Here is an 18,923-nt window from a genome sequence, read left to right on the forward strand (position 1 = left end):
AAGATCGAGGGACACTTCTGAACTGAACTGGATCTTTTGCAGAACAAACGAATTCTGAAGAAGCAGCCATGTGGTGCACTGCTTTCTTTAGAATGCCTCTTCTCCTGGTATGCGGTCTTAAATGTCTGTTTTCAGCCGTTTGGCTCTTTGTGCTGTCAAAGCGCACGTGACTGAGAGCTGCAGCAGGGAAGAGGAGACGAGCCGGTGGCACGCGGACTAAACTGACTGTTCCGTCCTCCATTGCAGTGGCTGCTTGGAATTCTTTAGGGGGCTTGTCTTCCCTAATTTGGAGGACTTACAGTGCAATTCTGAACTTGTGATTGGAGCAATGGTTGTGTGAGAAGTGCATTAGACCTTCAGAGTTTTAACAGTATGAGATGTCACAGACAGTTTTAATGTTATAATGGGCTCAACAAACAACTGTCAGTGAGATGAATCCTCTCAGGCAATGTTTTACAACACTCGTCAAGTGGATAAGCTTCTGGCTGAAATGTGGTCTTACAAGACTTTGGAGGGCTCTTCCACTTGTCAACTGGACAGCATCCCCAGGTATCACAGATAGAGGATCATGCAAAGCAGACACACAGGAGTGGAAAACCAATGAGGCACTGCGCACATATGACCTTGGAGATGGAGATGAAACCATGGTGACAGTCCAAACCAGTACACATGCATTCCATGTAAGTAAAAAACAAAACGCAGCTCTTCGAAAACTAACTGGTGGCTGAAGTTGTGTTTTAACAATGAATTCTTCAGGTTGACCTCAGGAGACTCTCAGAGTGCAGTGAGTACTTTCGAGCCTTGTCCCAGTCCAGAATGAGAGAGACTTCAGAGAGCCTCATCCATCTGGACCACGTGTCCTCCTCCATCTTCTACAATCTCCTTGAGTTCTCCTTCCATGATAAGTTTAAAGTCCCTTGGGAAGAGTTGGACACACACATCCAGGTATGCAGACTTCACATAACCATGTGTATTTATCTGTGTCCTCAATGGACATCTCATGCTCTCCTTTCAATGCTGTGATTCACCCCAAAAACAACCTACTACCTCTTGCTTCATCCCTCTCTGATTCTGGAGGTCAGTAACTATCTCCTGACTGAGGCCTTCCTCTTGAAGTGCCTGTCAGTCCTGGCAGATAAACTCAGCCCAGCTAACTGTTTATCCTACCTGAGTCTTGCTCGGGAGATCTGCTGTGTGGAGCTGAGGATGACAGTGTTCACCTACCTGAGTAGAAACCTGCTGGAAATGTCTCACCTCATCAAGTACGTAACACTTAATGGTATAATTACATGACGTGCAGGGTTTGCTTGAAGGACTGAGTTTGCTACATGTTTTTATCTTGTCCCTAAAACGGACTCAGGTGTCTGAACGATGAAGACAGGGATGAAGTTGTCCACCTGAGGATACAAGGAGACCGAAGGCTCTGCAGCCTCAGGAAAGAGAACCTGACTTCTTGGAACGACCCAGAAACAGAATGTGCACGACATATCTTCACTCTGCAAGGGTCCCAAGACGGCGGAGATTGGTATCCAGTTACAGAGCTTCCTTTCATGGCTGATAAGTGGTGTTTCACTACAGTGGTCCTGTATAACTACCTGTACGTTATAGGAGGCTACCGGCAGCGTGCGAAGAGAGGGTGGGAGTTCAAGATGGCTTCCTTTAGGTATAATCCCTATGCTCATACTTGGGTCGCCACAGCTCCTCTGATTAAGGTGAGACTAGCTTGTGAATCAAGCTCATAACCAGTCTGTTGCCTTGTCTCCCTTAGTCATTCATATGACACTAATGGAAACTGTCACCATCTGTTGCGTCCACAGCACAGAAGGCACTTCAGTGCAGTGGCCTGTGAAGGCTTCATATACGCTGTGGGAGGCTGGTACTTGGACTCACTGGTGACTCCAGACTCCAGCACGGCTCTCTATACAGCTGTAGAACGCTATGACCCGTGGGACGACGCATGGAGGTTTGTGTCCTCTTTGTTACTGTCTTTCTACTGGTAGGTTTTTGAGATGATGCTGAGAAACTGTACTACTCTCATTTAATTGATACTTTTCCCTTCAGAAAATCATCGTCTAGTTATTCGTTGGTGTATTAGTGACTGAGTATCGTCTCTGCTTTAGGTTTGTCTCCTCACTGCCGCTCACTGACTTCCAGTTCACCATGTCCTTGTCCCATGATGTGCCCCTTGTCACTAGCCTTGGGCACTGTCTGTATGTGTTGGGGAGCATCCAGAGGACTGGAGAGAAACTGCTGCTGCAGTACAATACAAGACAAGGTAAGACAGAACAGCATAGACCTGACTGACAAGAAGAATAAGTTTCTTTAACAGCCCAGGAAGTTTGTACTTAAAGTTGAGACCCTTTCCTGACACGCTAATCTGGACATATGAAATATAGTGCTTGTGTTTTCTCTCTGTCTCTTAGACTCCTGGTCTGAGCTGCTTCCCACTCTTACCAGAGCAGATGCAGACCTCCCTGCTCTTTACTTCCTGGGTGCCACTGACAGACTGCTTGTGATTGGTGGGAACAACTCAGAGAATGTGGTGACATCATTCTGCTTGCAGTCCCAGAGATGGGGACAGGTATGACTTCACCAAGGGACTGAGGTTGACAAGAGAAATCATTCCTTGGATCGAGAAATAGCTGGATTATGTGTATCTGAACAACAGTTTCCCTGTGCTCACATCCTCATCCTAGGCTCACAGACATGTACAATGCCAACACTTTACTCTGGTGATCTGAAGCACAAAAGCATCTTTCATATTCAGGTCTAAAGAAAGTCAACATCTTTCATTCTTTTTTTCTTTTAAGGTGCACAGGGCTGAGAAAGTGGCATTTGCAGGACAGGGGACAGTTGCAGGTGACCAGGTCCTGATGCCAAGTATAGAGCACAACACTGTTGCAAGGATGGACCTGCAAACTCTCTCCCTCAGTGCTCTTCCTCCTCTACCCATCTCCACCCGCTATGAAGCGATCTTTTATCTTCACTTTTAATGTTGTACTCAACTTCTTTGCCATACTGTTCATGTTTTGTGGTTATTTTTGCTGCTGAATGTCATATGGCTGAAGTCTTTCTCAAACATAAGGAGATAAACTTCCCAGGTGGATTAGCAATGGCGGATTATCACTGTCTCTGTTTACAATCCTCACTCCTTCACTGTAAAGTTTGTTTTGAAGGGCAGACTACATTAGACTTACACTTAAATCACTGAGTAACTCTTTGAGAAAAATGTTTGAGGAGTACAGAGAACTTGACTCTATTGTAAATTATTATTGCTATTAAGCGTGGTTCTGTTTAGACTTTGGTACTTATTAAAGTATTGCGTACAATTGCTGCTGTTCACCTTTGGATGTGAAATTCAAATTTTCAATGGGATTTTTCTTGGTCATTTATGAATAAGGGTTATTTCCAAAACAGTTGGGATGATGTGTGAAATGTGAATGAAAACAGAATGCAATCATTTACAAATAAACTTTACAAAGTGTTCCTGAGCCCATGTAGTAATCTCCTTCATACAGTCATGTGTTCACAAAGTGGTGAACCTCTCTCCATCCTCGCTTGTGAACGACTGAGCCTTTCCAGGACGCCCCTTTCATACCCAATCATGATACTATCACCTGTTACCAATGAACCTGTTTACCTGTGGAATGATCCAAACAGGTGTTTTTGGATCATTACACAACTTTCCCAGTCCAGCTTTTCTGGAATAGAGGTTGTACATAGGATTCGTAAGATCCAGACTCAAGACTGGAGTATGATGCCCCACTTAGTGTATTGTTGTTTTTTGAAATTTGTAATGCTATGTCCTAAACTCTCTGAGCCCCAAAACGTCACACAATCAAGACGTATTTGTTTTCTTCTCTTGACAAACACCATTTAGATCTCATTTTCTAACCCTGTACCTGAGACAAAGTCATGACTCTTGATTCTGCTGATAATAATCTGAGAGCTGCATGCTGTTATTCTTATCACACATTCTTATGGTGGCAGTCAAATACTGCTTGCACTCTCAGTTGCTGAAAAGAAAATGCCACATTGCTCTCAGTTGCATCCCAACACAGCATTGCAGCAGATTCATTTACAGAGCAGAGCCCTCAAGGCTCACGAGGTTAGGCTCTGTCTATGTTTGGTGTCTTGTTACAAAATGAAGCATGTCATGGTGGAGAGAGGAAGGGGGGAGAGAGAGGGAGGGAGGGTTGGAAAGCACAGGGGAGGACAGCTCTGATCTCACTACCTGAGGAAAGCCACATCAAGGGCAAAGGAGTCACACAGAGCATACAAGCCTGACTACAGAGGAATTTTACTGCCGCACTGACACAAACCAAAGTCACAGCTTTGCCCTGCCTGAGTGGATTATCCTGATTCTGGACTGACAAAAGGTAAAGAGTGGGTCTGCCTTTTATTTGCAATTCCTATTCCATTCTGCATGCTGTTGTGTTGGCTGCAGAGGTTAATAGTTGTAGAGTATACTCCATGTTTTAATTACCCAAGAGTATACAGTAACAGGTTGGGATGGAAATGCTAAATCACTGAAATCTTTTAGTGTGCTGTTCTCATTGTGTTAAGATGTGCAAGTGCAAAATCAGGTTAAAATCCTGATGGGGAAGTTCAAAGTCACAGTGGAGTGCTAAATAATCTTTGTTCATTTGTTCAGTAAAAAATGAATTCTAACCATCATTTTGTCTACTGGGTTCTTACATTGTTCTGCAACACCAAAGGGACTGGCTTTCATTTGTTGTACTCTGTGTTTATATTTTCATGCCCATCTGAGGTCTGTGCACATGCTCAGCCGGTGCACTGCTATATCTGGCCATTGAACTTTGTCCCACTTGGTGACTGTTCAGTCATATGACATGGAAAAAGAAACCCTAAACCACTCACCCTGCCCATTACATGGAGTGGTTTGTAAACTATGCATTTTTGTTTAGATTCTCACAAATGCAAATTGCATTTAAAAGACAATGACTGAACCCTTCAGATTTACTACACTGTGTATATACATGTATATTTTTTGATGCTGGCATCTGTAAATCCCATATCAGGGGTCTTCCCTAGCACATTATGAGCAAACACCACATACAAACAGTGCAACTCTCCTTCAAATAATGCCCTAACTGTGAGTCAGATCTGTGAAAGTCTGTCTGTTTTTTGCGATTCTTCATGAAAATGTTGTAATTAGTAAAATTAAAAAAAGTTGATAAAGTGCCAAATGATTCTAAATCTGTGTATGACTCAGTTGATGGGAATAAGAGTGTGCTGTCTGATCTTTAAATACTACATGATATGGAATATGCACATCAATAACTAGCATTCAAATCTGGCACAAAAGCAAGATTAGTTTTACATCATGAAAAAAAATCTAAAATTTGGAAGTACTTCTTGATGATGCAAACTTTACATTGAAACATATGGAGAAGGTAAACAGTCATTAACAGTTCACAGTATGCTTTGATCAGGGCTCACATATTCCACTGAACTTTTTGTTCGTCATCATAGCCATTAATTCCAGTCAGAAACCTGAAAAAGCTTCCCTTTGATTTCTGTATTAGTGCTCTTCAGAGATGGCTGAGGCGCATCAGGCAGTGGGCTTCCAGTTCACCGTGCGCCCAGATGGTGTGGACCTTAAACTGAGTGAAGAGGTCATCAAAAACATCTACCTGTCTGGAGTGACAGCATGGAAGAAGCGAGCCATTCAATTCAAGGTACAGTGGCCAGCACTTCAGATCTAACTTAGGTTATCGTTCAAAAATGCGGAGTCACTCAATAAGATCACAAACAACCTTTCTAATAGAGCATTTAAGACCTATAAAGAACATCGACATCTTCATCTGAATCTGCTTGCATCTCATCCACAGAATGGTGTATTGGCTGGTGTCTATCCTGCCAGTCCGTCCAGTTGGCTGATAGTTGTGATTGCCATGATGAGTTCCTTGTATATCCGCATTGACCCCTCTCTAGGAATGATTGATGCAATCAAGGAAAACCTACCATACAGGTGAGAAACCCTCTGCAGCCAGTGTGACCTCCTTCCTTGTGGTTCAGTTTCAGGTAGTCTACCAGACATTTAGGTTTGTTTAGATGAGCCTTGCAGTAAGTCAGCTATTCAAAAAAAAGTCATTCTGCATTTTTCTCATGTCATATGTTACGCTATTGTTGACAAAGGCAGTGTTGTGCCTTTTCTGAGCAGAGACTATATGTCAGTGCAGACCCGAGCTGTGCTGAGTGCCATCCTGTTCGCCACGGGACTATGGCTGTTCCTCATCTACCTCTTGAGATACACTCTCAAAGCTCTGCTCTCCTACCATGGATGGATTTTTGAATCTCATGGAAAAATGAGCACGTCAACCAAAGTGTGGCTGGTAGGATTGTCCTTCTATCTTTCATCCGGCTGCCATCACAAGTGTCAGTTTAATCATTGTGTACTTCACTCAGTGCAGAGGGTGTGCTTTGTTATTAAGGGTTATGTTGTATAATGTGTGATGTTCTGGGTGTTGTTTGTTTGTTACAGAGCCTGGTGAAGATGTTCTCTGGCCGCAGACCGCTGCTCTATAGTTTCCAGGCCTCCTTACCCCGGCTCCCTGTGCCAAGTGTGGATGATACAATTCACCGGGTGAGTTCACGACCACAAACACACAATGCAAACTAATAGTTTCTTGAAATGAATGACATGGAAATACATTAAAGACATCTTTTTTTAACTGTGTGTGTGATGGTGGGTATTTGAAAAAAATGTCTTTACACTTCAACAAGTTCATTTATTGTGATGAAATCATTTGAGGCTGTGGCTGGACTTTGACTAGCCAGACTGGAAGATGGTCCAAATATGTCTGACCACACTGCCAGAAACCAACTGTGATCATAAACCAAAACTACATTTAAATGTTAGAAAATGTAACCTGATATCTAAACATCAACTTTTGTCACATTATCCCTTGATAATTTCAAAGCCAAAACCAATTTCCTAATTTTTACACCTATATTTAAACCTATCCAACACATTAACTAATCCAACACAATCAGGCCTTCTCTACCCGTTGGATGAATGTACCTTGTTAGACTATTCAGACATGTACCACCATCTACTGTTCTAGCTGCCTTCCTGCACCCTGTGAAGATACAGCACTCATGTAATCATGTCCCGTAAGCTGCACATGCGCTCCATGTCTTCCAGGTTTTCTGTTTGTTCATCTTAGCTGCTCTGTTGTCCTGACGACGTACACCATGTTTGTTTTCCCGCAGTACCTCGAGTCAGTCCGTCCTCTGCTGGACAGCAAACAGTACAACCAAATGGAGATTTTAGCCAATGACTTTAAAGATTCCAAAGCAGCCCAGTTGCAAAGATACCTAATCCTAAAATCCTGGTGGGCAACAAATTATGTGAGTAGTGTTTATGAGTGATACAACACTGGAGCTCAGTTGAAATATAACGTTATGCAATAATAAGAATAAGAATAATAATGTGTTATCTTCTCCAGGTAAGTGACTGGTGGGAGGAGTACATCTACCTCAGGGGCAGGAGTCCTATCATGGTGAACAGTAACTTCTATATAATGGTGAGCTAAACAGCAGTGGAGTGTATTAGAAAGCAATACAGCATATTTTACAGTAAAAGGTTGGAAAAGAGAACATGAAATAGACATGAAGTAGACAACAATCATTCCTTCAGCTATCTAAATGCCAAAAAACAAAATAATATTTGGAATAATTGTCTCTGCTTTCTATGTATGTGTGTGCTGACTTCTCATGTCTGCTTTGCTTGTGTGGTGACTGTACATATGTGAAGGACCTCTTGTACGTGACCCCAACACATCGACAGGCTGCACGGGCAGGGAACGTGGTCCATGCCATGCTGCAGTACAGACGCAAACTGGAACGTGGTGAACATGCACCGGTAATGCCCACTGTAAAACCACACATCCTTTATTCTCCTCTTCCTCTTCCTCTTCCTCTCCCTCATTCTTCTAATTTTCTACCTTCTGTCTTTTCTCTAGCCTGAATATACACATTCAACCTTCCTGCCTCTTTAAAACCATTCATTTTCTTTCCCAAACGGACTTTTTGATGATTTCTTTTTCTGTCTTCATCTCAGCTGAGGGCTTTGGGGACTGTTCCTATGTGTTCCACTCAAATGGAGAGGATGTTTAACACCACCCGCATCCCTGGGATTGACACAGGTAAGCAGCTGCATAGGTCTGTACGGCTTAAAGGGTAAATCAACACTCAAACATGTTGGGCAAACAGCACCTGCTGTCCTCGACTGAAACTTGATGTCACAGCGCATCTTTTCCATCAGCTGTTAAAAGTAAATTCCTGCTTTGACATCACTAACTGAGGTATGCCAAATGCAGCTAGCGTGAAGGTTTCAGCACCCAGTCCGCTATGTTCCAGTGCTGATTAGCCATCTAATAACTGTACAGCAGGCACTCAAGATTAGTTATGTGGGCTAAAAGGGAGCATTCATTGTACGAAAGAATTCTGCTGGTTCTTAATCGTAACAATATTCTACATTTTATCTTTGAGATTAGCCGTCTGCACCTTTCCTCTTATCTTGTCCTTTGTCCACACGCTCTTCCTATTCTTGTCGGCCCTTCCCCGCAGATATTGTGCAGCACCTGACGGATCGTAAGCACCTGATTGTCTACCACAAGGGCCGTTTCTTCCAGTTATGGCTGTACACTGGAGGGCGCCACCTCTTACCCAGTGAACTTGAGACACAGTTTCAAAGGATCCTCAGTGATAAATCAGAACCTCAGCCAGGAGAACTCAAATTAGCTGCTTTGACCGCAGGAAATAGGTATATGACCACACACACATGCACAGGACACGTATGCATGAAAAAGCAGATGGAAGATTGTCTCATTCTGACACCCCCTTTTGTAGAGTTCCATGGGCTCGAGCTCGGATTAAATATTTCAGCCAGGGAGCAAACAAAGTATCCCTGGATGCCGTTGAGTCAGCTGCCTTCTTCCTGACACTGGATGATGAGGTGCAGGGGTATGACCCTGCGAAGACCGGCTCACTTGACAGTTATGCCAAATCCTTGCTTCATGGAAAATGTTATGACAGGTAGGCAGAGAAGTCAAGCAAAGGTCTCTGCTATTGGCTGCAGCACTGACTGGACTTTTTCTGGTTTGCTACCATAAAAAAGTTGCCTTTCTTTTTTTCACAGGTGGTTCGATAAGTCTTTCAGTTTGATCTCCTATCCAAATGGAAAAATGGGTATAAATGTTGAACATTCTTGGGCTGATGCACCAATTGTTGGACATATGTGGGAGGTATATAATGTGTTCTACTACTGTACTTGAAAACAATGCTTCAGAGTTTGTGATTATCTTCAGATGTCATGTTTTGCCTGTGTAGTATGTCCTTGCAACAGACTGCTTCCATCTCGGCTACACGGAGGAGGGCCACTGTAAAGGGGATGTGAACAAAGGCCTGCCTTATCCCACTCGACTACAGTGGCAGATTCCAAAGGAGGTGCAGTGGAGTCTTACATCACTTGCTGCAATTGATCGAATGGTATTTTAGCTGTGTTTCCATCACAAAATTAATCAATCATCTTTCTGTTTTAGTGCCAAGATGCCATTGAGACCTCATACCTATCAGCCAAGCAGATAGCTGATGACGTGGACTTCCATGGCTGTCTGTTCACTGAGTTTGGCAAAGGGCTGATCAAGAAGTGCAGGACCAGCCCCGATGCCTTTATTCAGCTGGCCCTGCAGCTGGCCCAATTCAGGGTAGGCCTGCATTCATCCACCATCCTGTCTCTGGAGTGACATTACTGGCATTATTGCTCACAGTTGTCTTTTGAATGTTTGATTGCACTTAATTGCATCTACCATCACTAAATGACTCCAATCCATCTGCTTTATAGGACCAGGGAGTGTTCTGTCTGACATATGAATCATCGATGACTCGTATGTTCAGAGATGGTCGGACAGAGACGGTACGCTCCTGCACGTCTGAGGCGGTTGCATTCGTCAGAGCCATGGAGGATGCAGGTGCAACAGTAAGCAGAACACATAGACACACACAAACACTTCAAATAAATCAGGAAATGATGAAGCCACAGAGGTCTGTCAAATTAAGCTCTGTGGGTTTGAACTATGGTTAACTGCCAACTATCCATTTGAAGTTGCGTTGAAGACATTAAAACTCTGGAGTAAATGATGTTTTTTTTGTTTGTTTGTTTGTTTTTGCATAATAATTAGACTTGGAACATATCTGGTGTCAAATTTGTGTGTTATCTGACTCACAAATTCACAATCAGTGGACATGGTGTGTAAGCACACACTTGCTACGTGTATAAAAGGTCACATTTTGAGGTCACAGTGTGCCGCTTAGGACTTGGTCACCAAGACCCAGAGGCAATGTGCCTCTGCATGCCACTGCCCTGGACTCTGAACTCCCGGATGTTTTGGCAGGGGTATATTGACATTCACATTAACGGAAGCAATGTCATTTTGATACGATGTCGATGTCATATGTACAAGTCTGGAAGTTATTCTGCTTTGCTGTTTGCTTTTGTGACCAGAATTCCCAGAGACTCGGACTATTTCGGAAGGCAGCAGATAAGCATCAAAACATGTATCGTCTGGCCATGACTGGTTCTGGTATCGACCGTCACCTCTTCTGTCTCTACATTGTGTCCAAATACTTTGGTGTTGACTCACCATTTCTTAAGAAGGTTGGAACTATAATCATCTATTTTGTGTCTATTGTTTTATGGTTTCTGATCCACAAATTTTGCACCTGTCACAAGCCATCTCCTCCCTTATCTGCTTCTCTCCATACAATATGCAATGTGTTTGCTTCTAGGTGCTTTCGGAGCCCTGGAAGTTGTCTACCAGCCAGACTCCACAGCAGCAGCTGAATTTAGTTGACATCAACAAGTTCCCTAAATATGTTGGCGCTGGTGGTGGATTTGGCCCAGTGAGTTCAATTTAATCATAGAGACAAGTTCTAAAGTCACCCTGGTGTCCTGATCTGGGAGGGTTTTGTACAGTAATATAGCACCATGTGATGTCTCCCAACAGGTTGCCGATGATGGTTATGGTGTGTCTTATATAATTGTTGGAGAAAACCTCATCACATTCCACATCTCCAGCAAGTTCTCCAGCCCTGACACGGTAACACAAAATGAGAGCTGTGCATATTATGCATAAATCCGTGTTGATGAGTATTTCTCAAAAGTCAACACTCTCTCTCTGTTATTGTTTTTCTGTGTGACCTACAGGACTCATACCGGTTTGGCCAGCACATATGGAAGGCCATGCTTGATATCCAGGCACTTTTCAAGTCTGAAAATGATAAGAAGATGAGGGAGCATGTGAAGCATGCACAGCTGGAAAATGGGAAAAAGCACATATAAGAGACACTGTTGAATGACATGCTGCATTTGACTCACATACAAGCCCCTGTGAGTCTCTATGCCAAAAAAACAAAACAATGTTCTGGTGATCAGTTGCACTTTTTGCTTTTCTGGTGGGTCACATCAAAGGAATGGTCATTCCACTCTGTCAGACAAAAATTAAACTTGTTACTCCTCTAATTTATTTCTATTTATATTTTTCAGAGCTGTCAGCTTGGTGCTGAGGGAAAGATGTAATCTTTAGTCATGGGAAAATTTGTTTTTGCAATGGTTATTTCTCTTTTCGTTGACTGTATATAAATGTAGTAAATCTAAGCATAATCTTTATATGTGGTTTATGGTTTGTGCATATGAAACTTGTAAATATATCTGCTATATGAATTCAGTGTTATGTTAAAAAATATAAATCCTTTGTTACACACCATTAATTATGAATGTGTTGTTGATTTTAAGGTCATCATTATAAGGCTATGATGTACAACTCACCAGCAGCAGCTTTTATGCAATTAATAAAATGCAGATATACGAATAATTAGAAATTAATTAATCAAACTGGTAACTTTTTACAAATGTAAACAATTATACAAACACTTTTAATACACAAAAAAACAAGCACAGGAAAAACAGTCTATTATTAGGAGCAGTTTATTTTAAGAGGTGGGGTGGAGGTCTTGTTTCTGATATCCGTATGCAAGGTTTGTAGTTTTTTGAGAGTAAAGTTAAAGCACTTTTAAGGTACCTAAACAAAACATTTCCAGACTCCCAAAGTCTGTATCATCACATCTAAACCACAGTAATCAGTGTATTGTCACATTAAATTACCGGCTGTCCATATTAACTGTGTGTTTTGATCATGATCATTTAATGATGGCTAATTTTAACACTAGGAGATGACAAATACGACGTCGGGATTGTTTCGTTTCAAATATTAAAATATGTTTGGTTTACGTGAGCGATTGTGTAGCTGAAACGCCACACTGTCAAAACCCAAACATTTTCTTAACGTTGAACGTTTTGCATATGAAGATTTAGAGGCCTTCCTGATTCATTCATTCAGATAAACAACAATGATCTGGACTTGGATCAGATGTAAACTTCAGAACTCAGGCTGCTCTCAGCACATTTCCTGGCAACATTAGGACAGCAAAAATAAACATACCACATCTTGAATAAATGCAACAAGCTCACTGATGAGTGCCTACTGTTAAAAACCCAGACTGCTTTTTATTGTTGCACAATTCCAGGACCATACAGCGCCAACTCTATACACTGAATTACCCTAAAGATGATGACATGTTGGGAGAGCAGATGACAGAAGGTTCATCTCTGGTGGGGTATGCAGATTTCTTTTCATGTGTGACTTAATACACAAAGGAGTGGCATCACTTGATATTGTAAATGTCAATCCGCAAGTAGATAAGATCACATTTGATTTAGTTCATTCACATGTGTGCAGCTCCCAGACAGTGGGCAAAAACAATCCATCTTCTATTTGAATATTTATTAGTTTGGGTGGGGACAATACAAAAAGTCAAAGTAATAAAAAAACAAACCTTTCTGGTCACACTCAGTTTCTTTCAAGGCATCGGTTACAGCAATGAACTAAAACTAGGCTTTAGAACTGTACAAAGTGAACGGACAAACAAAAGCACCATCACGCGGTCCGCTTGCTTGATGAGAGCAACTTTAAAAGACCCAAAGAGGCAACAGAGACCAGACTTCCTAAGATTCAAAATGAATCATCAGTATCTGATTATTGTCATCATCATCACCATCATCATCCTCTTATCAGAAGCTGCCTGCCAATCATGCACATTTAACATAAAAGAATACAACGGACACGAAAGGCAAATGGATTTTAAGTATGCTCTATTTCTTTACCATTTTTATCATGGGGATACTGCAGGTTGAGTCCACTGGGTGATGACATGCCCCCTTGGGCCACTGTGTGGGGCTGTTTTTCATGTTGATACATGCCAGCCCAGTCTTTTCTGTGTACATACTATTTTGTGTATATATTTCAACACTCTAGGATGATTTTGTAGTTTATGTGTCTAAAATCACTCAGCAGAGCTCTTGGGTTTCCGGTCTATGATGCAGCAAAGGAGGATTAAGAAGTTGCACCAGGGGTTGGGTTGACATTCTGTGTGGCTGCTTGTGGTGCCACCTCTATGATCCGCGGTTTGTCAATGATGCGAGCCGTGCGGTTTCCTTTCTCTACAATCCCGATGATCCACGCTTGGTGGCCCTCGCCGTATTTTGGGGATTTGATCTCGGCACAGAAGCGGGCGGCCTGCTCCCGTGGCAGACAGATAAGCAGGCCTCCTGTGAAGAAAGGGAGATTTGGTCAGTCAAGGGTCTCAAATGAGGTCTTTAATGTTGCTGATGAGTGCTCAGCTTTCTTACTGCTGATCTAACCAACACTGATTTCAGTGCTTGTTCTGAGCTCAGAGGACCAGGGTGGTGTGAGACAGGGCTGCATGCAGTGGGTCTCATCCTGTCTTTCTGACTAGATAAATCTATACAGGATTAAGGGGGTCTATTAAATTAAATATAATATGCATATACATGATTTCATAAGTGTATAAGATTAGAATGAGCTCTTTACATCTACAGAAGGAGTGGGTGCTCTTCTGTGGAGTCTGCCATGTTGCACCACCATGTTTCTGCAGTAGCCCGGAACAGACAAACCACTGGCTCTAGAGAGGGCCGTTGGTCTTCTTCACAAGTTTCACAAACACCGTTGGTTCGCCTACGTGCTTGGAGAGAGCGGTGAGGTGAGAGGCATTTATTTGGCTGCAATCTGCAACCTCACCACTAGATGCCACTAAACCCCGGCAAAAAGGACACTGGTCCTTTAATAACATGGGCATTGTTGTGGCCCCCAGACCATGGAAGAGCCTTACATTAATGTTCTGTTATGTTCTGCATTTGTGAGATTCACTCAAAAAAAAAAAAAAAGGTACCCTTTATACTGTAAATATGCTTTACACACATTTGTTAGGGAAGACAGAAAGCAACAGAGGCACATACACACATACAAACACACACCTGATGTTTCAGGGCAGGTGCCATGCATGAGTCCAAACATGTTCCCGCAGGCCTTGGACACAGAGGCCATCTTGCCGAGCACCGGGAGGTTGTGGATGACAAATGACACTTCGCTTCGTTGTTGTCGTGCCAACGTCTGAGCGTGGCCGAGGATGCCGAACCCTGTGATGTCGGTGGCTGCGTGAGCGTTGAAGGTGTGCATGAGACCAGCCGCTACAAAGGAAGACGGAAAGAGAGGTAGAAGCAAGTCAATTAAATGCTGCTACCCTGGATTATTATCAGAAGCTAGAGTTGAGCTGCTGCAGAGGCTGCTCCCATTCAGTGTTTCTCTGCCCAACAGCTGGTGTAGTTACGCTCTTCCTAACATGCTTCTTTATTTGAAAAATGTAGTGTAAGACAGTTTTGGCTGCAAATCAATTATGTGGACACATTCACAGTGGTTTTACCTGTCCTGTTGAGCCGAGCCATGTTCATCATGGCTTCATGGTATGCCAGCTCTACATCTTCCCGGGTTACCACCAACTTGATCTTGTTCCACTTCTCAGGCTGACAGATAAAAAACAAAACACATAAACCCAATGGCACAACCCATCCTCAAAAACAAGAAGTGTCCACACAAAATGATTCAGGGGTGAATCGGCGGACTTACAATATCTAACCACTGGTGCACTGCAACGGCCACTTGTGTTCCGAGTGGCTTGGTCAACACCAACACGTCTCCTGGCACTGCATTATCTGGCCTGAAAAATGTCAAACATGGCATCATGATTTTTTTGCATTACAACAAAATTCGTTTCTGAAGAGGGCGTGAGCAGCAGAAACAGGAAAAACACAGAAATGTGAAGTAGCAAGTCATTCCCACATGATAAACTCGTTGGGCTGGCAGACTGTCGTAGCAACTCCTCCCATCACCACCCAGGGGTTGAGTACCGTCTGTCCTCCTGTTACAGATGTGCCTGCCTCCTCCGATGCATCCTTGAATCCCTGGATGATCAGTGGCATGACTTTGTCTCTCTCCTGTGAAGATCCAGAAAATTCAGAGCAGAGACAGGGAGCACAGCATAATATTAATAATAATTAACACAACTTGTTCCTCGCAGTTACTTTCCAGGATCTAAAAGGGAGCAAATTGACAGACATGACTCTTACCTTCTCTGACATTTTGTTGCTGACTCCCAGAAGCATCAACATGTTGTCACACTCTGTCACTCCCATGGCGTACAGGTCACTTAGAACATTGGCACAAGCAATTCTCCCCTACAAAATAGAAATACTGGAAAATAAGCAGAGAAAGGGCTGGTGTGTAAAGCGAGCCCACATCAAACAGTGACACCCCTCCATTTGTCAAATTTCTGTACAGTTAATAGGACCACATTAAAAGAGGAGATCCATACCATCATGTAGGGGTCATCCACGATGGGGTAGATGTAATCTGTCGTCTGGACCAGAGAAAGGCCTCCATGTCTGAGGGGGATCACACAGGTGTCCATGCCTATTCCTTCAAAAATAAAAGCATGTGATCTTTTGAAGAGGTTTACGTTCTGTTTGTGTACATGTGAGTCATCACTCATCTTCAATCATTTCATTTACTATATATTTAGCATTTCATTAGTTCTTCCTGTTGTGGTTAGAACAGTTTCTGCAGTGTGTTTTGTCCTTATTACTATTTTGTAATTTGTTATTTAAGTGCAACATGAAATCATAATTACCTAATCGAGGCATAACTGCCCCCAGGAACTGTTCATCTTCTTGATAGTGGTTCTCCTGTAGGGTTTCTAGTAGCTTCTGTAACACATCTTGGGGCACCTGTGACCGAAGACGACAGCCACCATTCTCCAGTTATTTTTATAGCACATTTCTTATTTGGTGAAACACTTATGAATGTGTGTAGCTATACAAAGACAATAATGCATTCAAGGCAGTTTTAATCAGGAGAGCCAACCTTGCAGCCTGTGCCTTTGAGCTCAGCGAAGCGTGTGAGCCGGAAGTTCTTGTCCAGCTCATAGCTTTCAGGGTTAAAGGACTCCCTCACGGACATGTCTGAAGAAAGTCTGGGCCTTCACCACTACAACCACGTCAATGACCGAGACAGAGCAATGAAAGTGGTGATTAGAAACACTGTTTGGGTGTCACAAAGGGCAAGAAGAAAATCTTTACATAATAGAAGCATCTGTACAATCTGAAGCAACAGCACTGCGATGAATCCTGCCATCGTGCAGCTTATACTGTTAATTCTGTAAGACTGTGTCAGAGAGCTGCAACTAATAGTTATTTTAATAGGCAATTAATCTGCCAGTTGTACTCTTGATTAATCAATTCATTGTTTATGAAAAATGCCAGTTACATTTGCAGAAAAAGCCCATGCTAATGCATTTAAACGTTTCTCGTTTTGTCTGAGCAACAATCCAAAACCTAGAAGATATTAGGCTTATTACTTAGTCTACAATTATATTAACAAAAAAAGCAGCAAATCATCACAACTGAAAAACAGGAAACTATTTAAACAATTAATGAAATAATTGCAGATCAATTTTCTATAGATAAAATAATCAATTAATTGACTAACCGTTTCAGCTCTTGTCATCTTTTGTCCCTGTGACAGAAATAACTACAGAGTTGAATCAACATTTATTAAGAGTAAGTATCAGTGATTTGTAAACAAAATATTACAGGTACATCTTACCAACGCAAGCTAACATCAAAGTTAGCTTGCATTGGTACAAACATAGCCAGAATTACATCAGCACCCCTCTGACACTGCCTCAACATTAAATTAACAATTCACAGATGTAGTTCTATTGGACTGGACTGGATTAGATTATCCAGATGTATGTATGTATGTGTGTATGGCCAGGGTAAAATTACACTGACATTGTATAAATAAATGAAGAATAAAACAATAAATGCCGGTGTACTTTCGTTTAGATGCATACTATTTAATACATTCTATCAATTTAGTAAGAATTGCACCAATCAAAGGCTTCTCATTAACATCTGTTTGTGCCACTCACATCCCCAACTGGCAACATTAGACTTCAAAATATGCTGGTGTGCACTGATCGTCTCATATTTCTAATTTCAACAAAACAAACAAATGAATGAGCCACGATAACACGAACATCTGGCCACCTGTTAGAAAAGCCAGTCCAGTTATTGGCTGCTTATGACCCCAGTTTGTTGTTTGAACTACTGCAACTCGCTGAAGGGGCCTCGGTGAGCGCGCTGTGGGAGTGTTCAAGACACAAAACGCTGCTAAGTTCATTCAACCCTCAGGCACTGGCTAACAACATTAGTGCTGACTAAAGGTAAACGCGTCTTTTCGGTGTAATGTACACCCCATTATAAACAACTGGGCGCTCAACTCTTAGACACGTGTGATGACAGCGATATCCACATCTTTCGTGATAATGCTTATTTTTCCGAAAATGCAGATTTCGCTTCCGTGCTAACGTTAGCGCCTGCTTGCAAACGCTGATCCGTGCATGAGCTGATGAGCATGAGCAGCTCTGTACAACAAAGAGTGCCCCAGTTTGCAAGCTGTAATACATTTAAAAAGGCACACTGTGCAGGCCACAGCCTAAATGTGATGCACAGTTATTAAAGTTAGCGCCAGCTCGTTGCACATGTACGCTGAAAAGTTGCCGTAGAGCGCCGAACAAAAATGTCGGCGGCGGAAAAAATTAACCCCTTCCTGTCCCACGCCATGCGATGTGTGCAACATCAGACTTCGTATCAATAAAACAGCACAAAACATGCTACTTGTGAAAAGTTTATGATGATATGGTGCAATAGAAGTGTTTACAATTGCCCTAGATGCGATTTTAGGACCAAAGCGGAGTTATATTCTTGCAACATTTCCCCTTTAATTGCTCTGACCAGTTTATCCTTACCAGCTTCACGTTAGCGGTGGATCCCGACAGAAGAGCGGGGACGGCACCAGAATGCATTGGGGCCAGAATTGGGCGTCCTCCGACAAAGCCTGACGAAAAGTGAGACATGTTTGTTTTCTAACTCGGACTTGAAGACAACAAAAATCTCGCTACCGCGTATAATTAAATATATTTGAATGAGTATACGTATCCGACCACGCTTAATCTCAATAAAGCAGTATACGGTTTACAATACAAAGAGGAAACTCACGAGATCTCAAAGGGTCCTCTGCCTGCACAGTGGCGGCTTTAACATCCCCTTTAATGAGCTGTGAAGTCTGGCAACAAAATCTCTACAATGGAGTGTACCTTTAATTTACTGTTTTCCCTCCAATTGCACCTACAACAACATAACATGGCCTGTATCAAAGTGTAGGTATTTAAAAAAGGCTGAGGTTTATAAACTTGCATTCGTGAGCTTATTTTTATATATATATAATTGTATTAATGTTGCAACAAATATTTTATTGCGGTTCTTTGTTACATTAGAACAGTGTTATGTTTATATTTATATTTATTAAAGCCTTAAGAATGTTTCAGCAGTAAATTCAGCAATGTGTGTTTTTCATTTC

The 18,923-nt window shown here is 42.3% G+C and overlaps 3 protein-coding genes across 7 annotated transcripts; 2 read left to right on the forward strand and 1 right to left on the reverse strand.

Moving 5' to 3' along the window:
* Positions 1-644: 644 nt before the first annotated feature.
* On the forward strand, positions 645-2,993 carry LOC139338122 (kelch repeat and BTB domain-containing protein 11). The gene is made up of 8 exons (XM_070973053.1): positions 645-680; positions 757-945; positions 1,078-1,262; positions 1,361-1,712; positions 1,818-1,963; positions 2,121-2,275; positions 2,424-2,581; positions 2,811-2,993. The coding sequence occupies exons 1-8, from the start codon at positions 645-647 to the stop codon at positions 2,991-2,993; spliced, it is 1,404 nt and encodes a 467-aa protein (XP_070829154.1).
* Positions 2,994-4,264: 1,271 nt separating this feature from the next.
* Positions 4,265-11,898, forward strand: cpt1b (carnitine palmitoyltransferase 1B (muscle)). The gene is made up of 19 exons (XM_070971589.1): positions 4,265-4,379; positions 5,550-5,702; positions 5,856-5,995; positions 6,188-6,359; positions 6,509-6,610; positions 7,240-7,377; positions 7,476-7,553; positions 7,784-7,891; positions 8,090-8,174; positions 8,599-8,794; positions 8,881-9,066; positions 9,170-9,275; positions 9,361-9,477; positions 9,573-9,737; positions 9,875-10,009; positions 10,535-10,687; positions 10,819-10,932; positions 11,037-11,129; positions 11,237-11,898. Exons 2-19 carry the CDS (start codon positions 5,562-5,564, stop codon positions 11,369-11,371), a joined length of 2,364 nt encoding a protein of 787 aa, XP_070827690.1. The 5' UTR covers positions 4,265-4,379; positions 5,550-5,561; the 3' UTR covers positions 11,372-11,898.
* Positions 11,899-11,997: 99 nt separating this feature from the next.
* On the reverse strand, positions 11,998-18,344 carry sephs1 (selenophosphate synthetase 1). Of its 5 annotated transcripts, none has more exons than XM_070972270.1 (11): positions 18,313-18,344; positions 16,989-17,015; positions 16,365-16,487; positions 16,132-16,228; positions 15,817-15,920; positions 15,572-15,679; positions 15,285-15,439; positions 15,072-15,162; positions 14,869-14,968; positions 14,423-14,635; positions 11,998-13,696 (listed from the first exon to the last, which is right to left on the reverse strand). In XM_070972270.1, exons 3-11 carry the CDS (start codon positions 16,458-16,460, stop codon positions 13,482-13,484), a joined length of 1,179 nt encoding a protein of 392 aa, XP_070828371.1. In that variant the 5' UTR covers positions 16,461-16,487; positions 16,989-17,015; positions 18,313-18,344; the 3' UTR covers positions 11,998-13,481. The 5 variants fall into 5 exon arrangements, with proteins under 5 accessions (XP_070828371.1, XP_070828372.1, XP_070828373.1 ...); XM_070972271.1 differs by having other exon boundaries at positions 16,989-17,030; positions 18,313-18,327; XM_070972272.1 differs by lacking the exon at positions 18,313-18,344 and adding an exon at positions 17,552-18,079.
* Between the last annotated feature and the right edge of the window lie 579 nt (positions 18,345-18,923).

Source organism: Chaetodon trifascialis, chromosome 10, assembly GCF_039877785.1.
Source record: "Chaetodon trifascialis isolate fChaTrf1 chromosome 10, fChaTrf1.hap1, whole genome shotgun sequence".
In the NCBI taxonomy this organism is placed as follows: Eukaryota; Metazoa; Chordata; class Actinopteri; order Chaetodontiformes; family Chaetodontidae; genus Chaetodon; species Chaetodon trifascialis.

Bases quoted from the DNA above. Each gene is read 5' to 3' on its own strand.
- sephs1 (XM_070972270.1), bottom strand. From the start codon at position 16,460: ATGTCCGTGAGGGAGTCCTTTAACCCTGAAAGCTATGAGCTGGACAAG. The intron at 15,680-15,816 runs GTATGGATCTCC...TCTATTTTGTAG, and splicing joins TGGATGACCCCTACATGATG to GGGAGAATTGCTTGTGCCAA. The intron at 14,969-15,071 runs GTAAGTCCGCCG...TTTATCTGTCAG, and splicing joins TGCACCAGTGGTTAGATATT to CCTGAGAAGTGGAACAAGAT.
- LOC139338122 (XM_070973053.1), top strand. From the start codon at position 645: ATGGTGACAGTCCAAACCAGTACACATGCATTCCAT. The intron at 1,964-2,120 runs GTTTGTGTCCTC...TCTCTGCTTTAG, and splicing joins CCGTGGGACGACGCATGGAG to GTTTGTCTCCTCACTGCCGC. The intron at 2,582-2,810 runs GTATGACTTCAC...TTTTCTTTTAAG, and splicing joins AGTCCCAGAGATGGGGACAG to GTGCACAGGGCTGAGAAAGT.
- cpt1b (XM_070971589.1), top strand. From the start codon at position 5,562: ATGGCTGAGGCGCATCAGGCAGTGGGCTTCCAGTTCACCGTGCGCCCA. The intron at 5,703-5,855 runs GTACAGTGGCCA...TCTCATCCACAG, and splicing joins AGCGAGCCATTCAATTCAAG to AATGGTGTATTGGCTGGTGT. The intron at 9,067-9,169 runs GTAGGCAGAGAA...TTTTTTTCACAG, and splicing joins CATGGAAAATGTTATGACAG to GTGGTTCGATAAGTCTTTCA.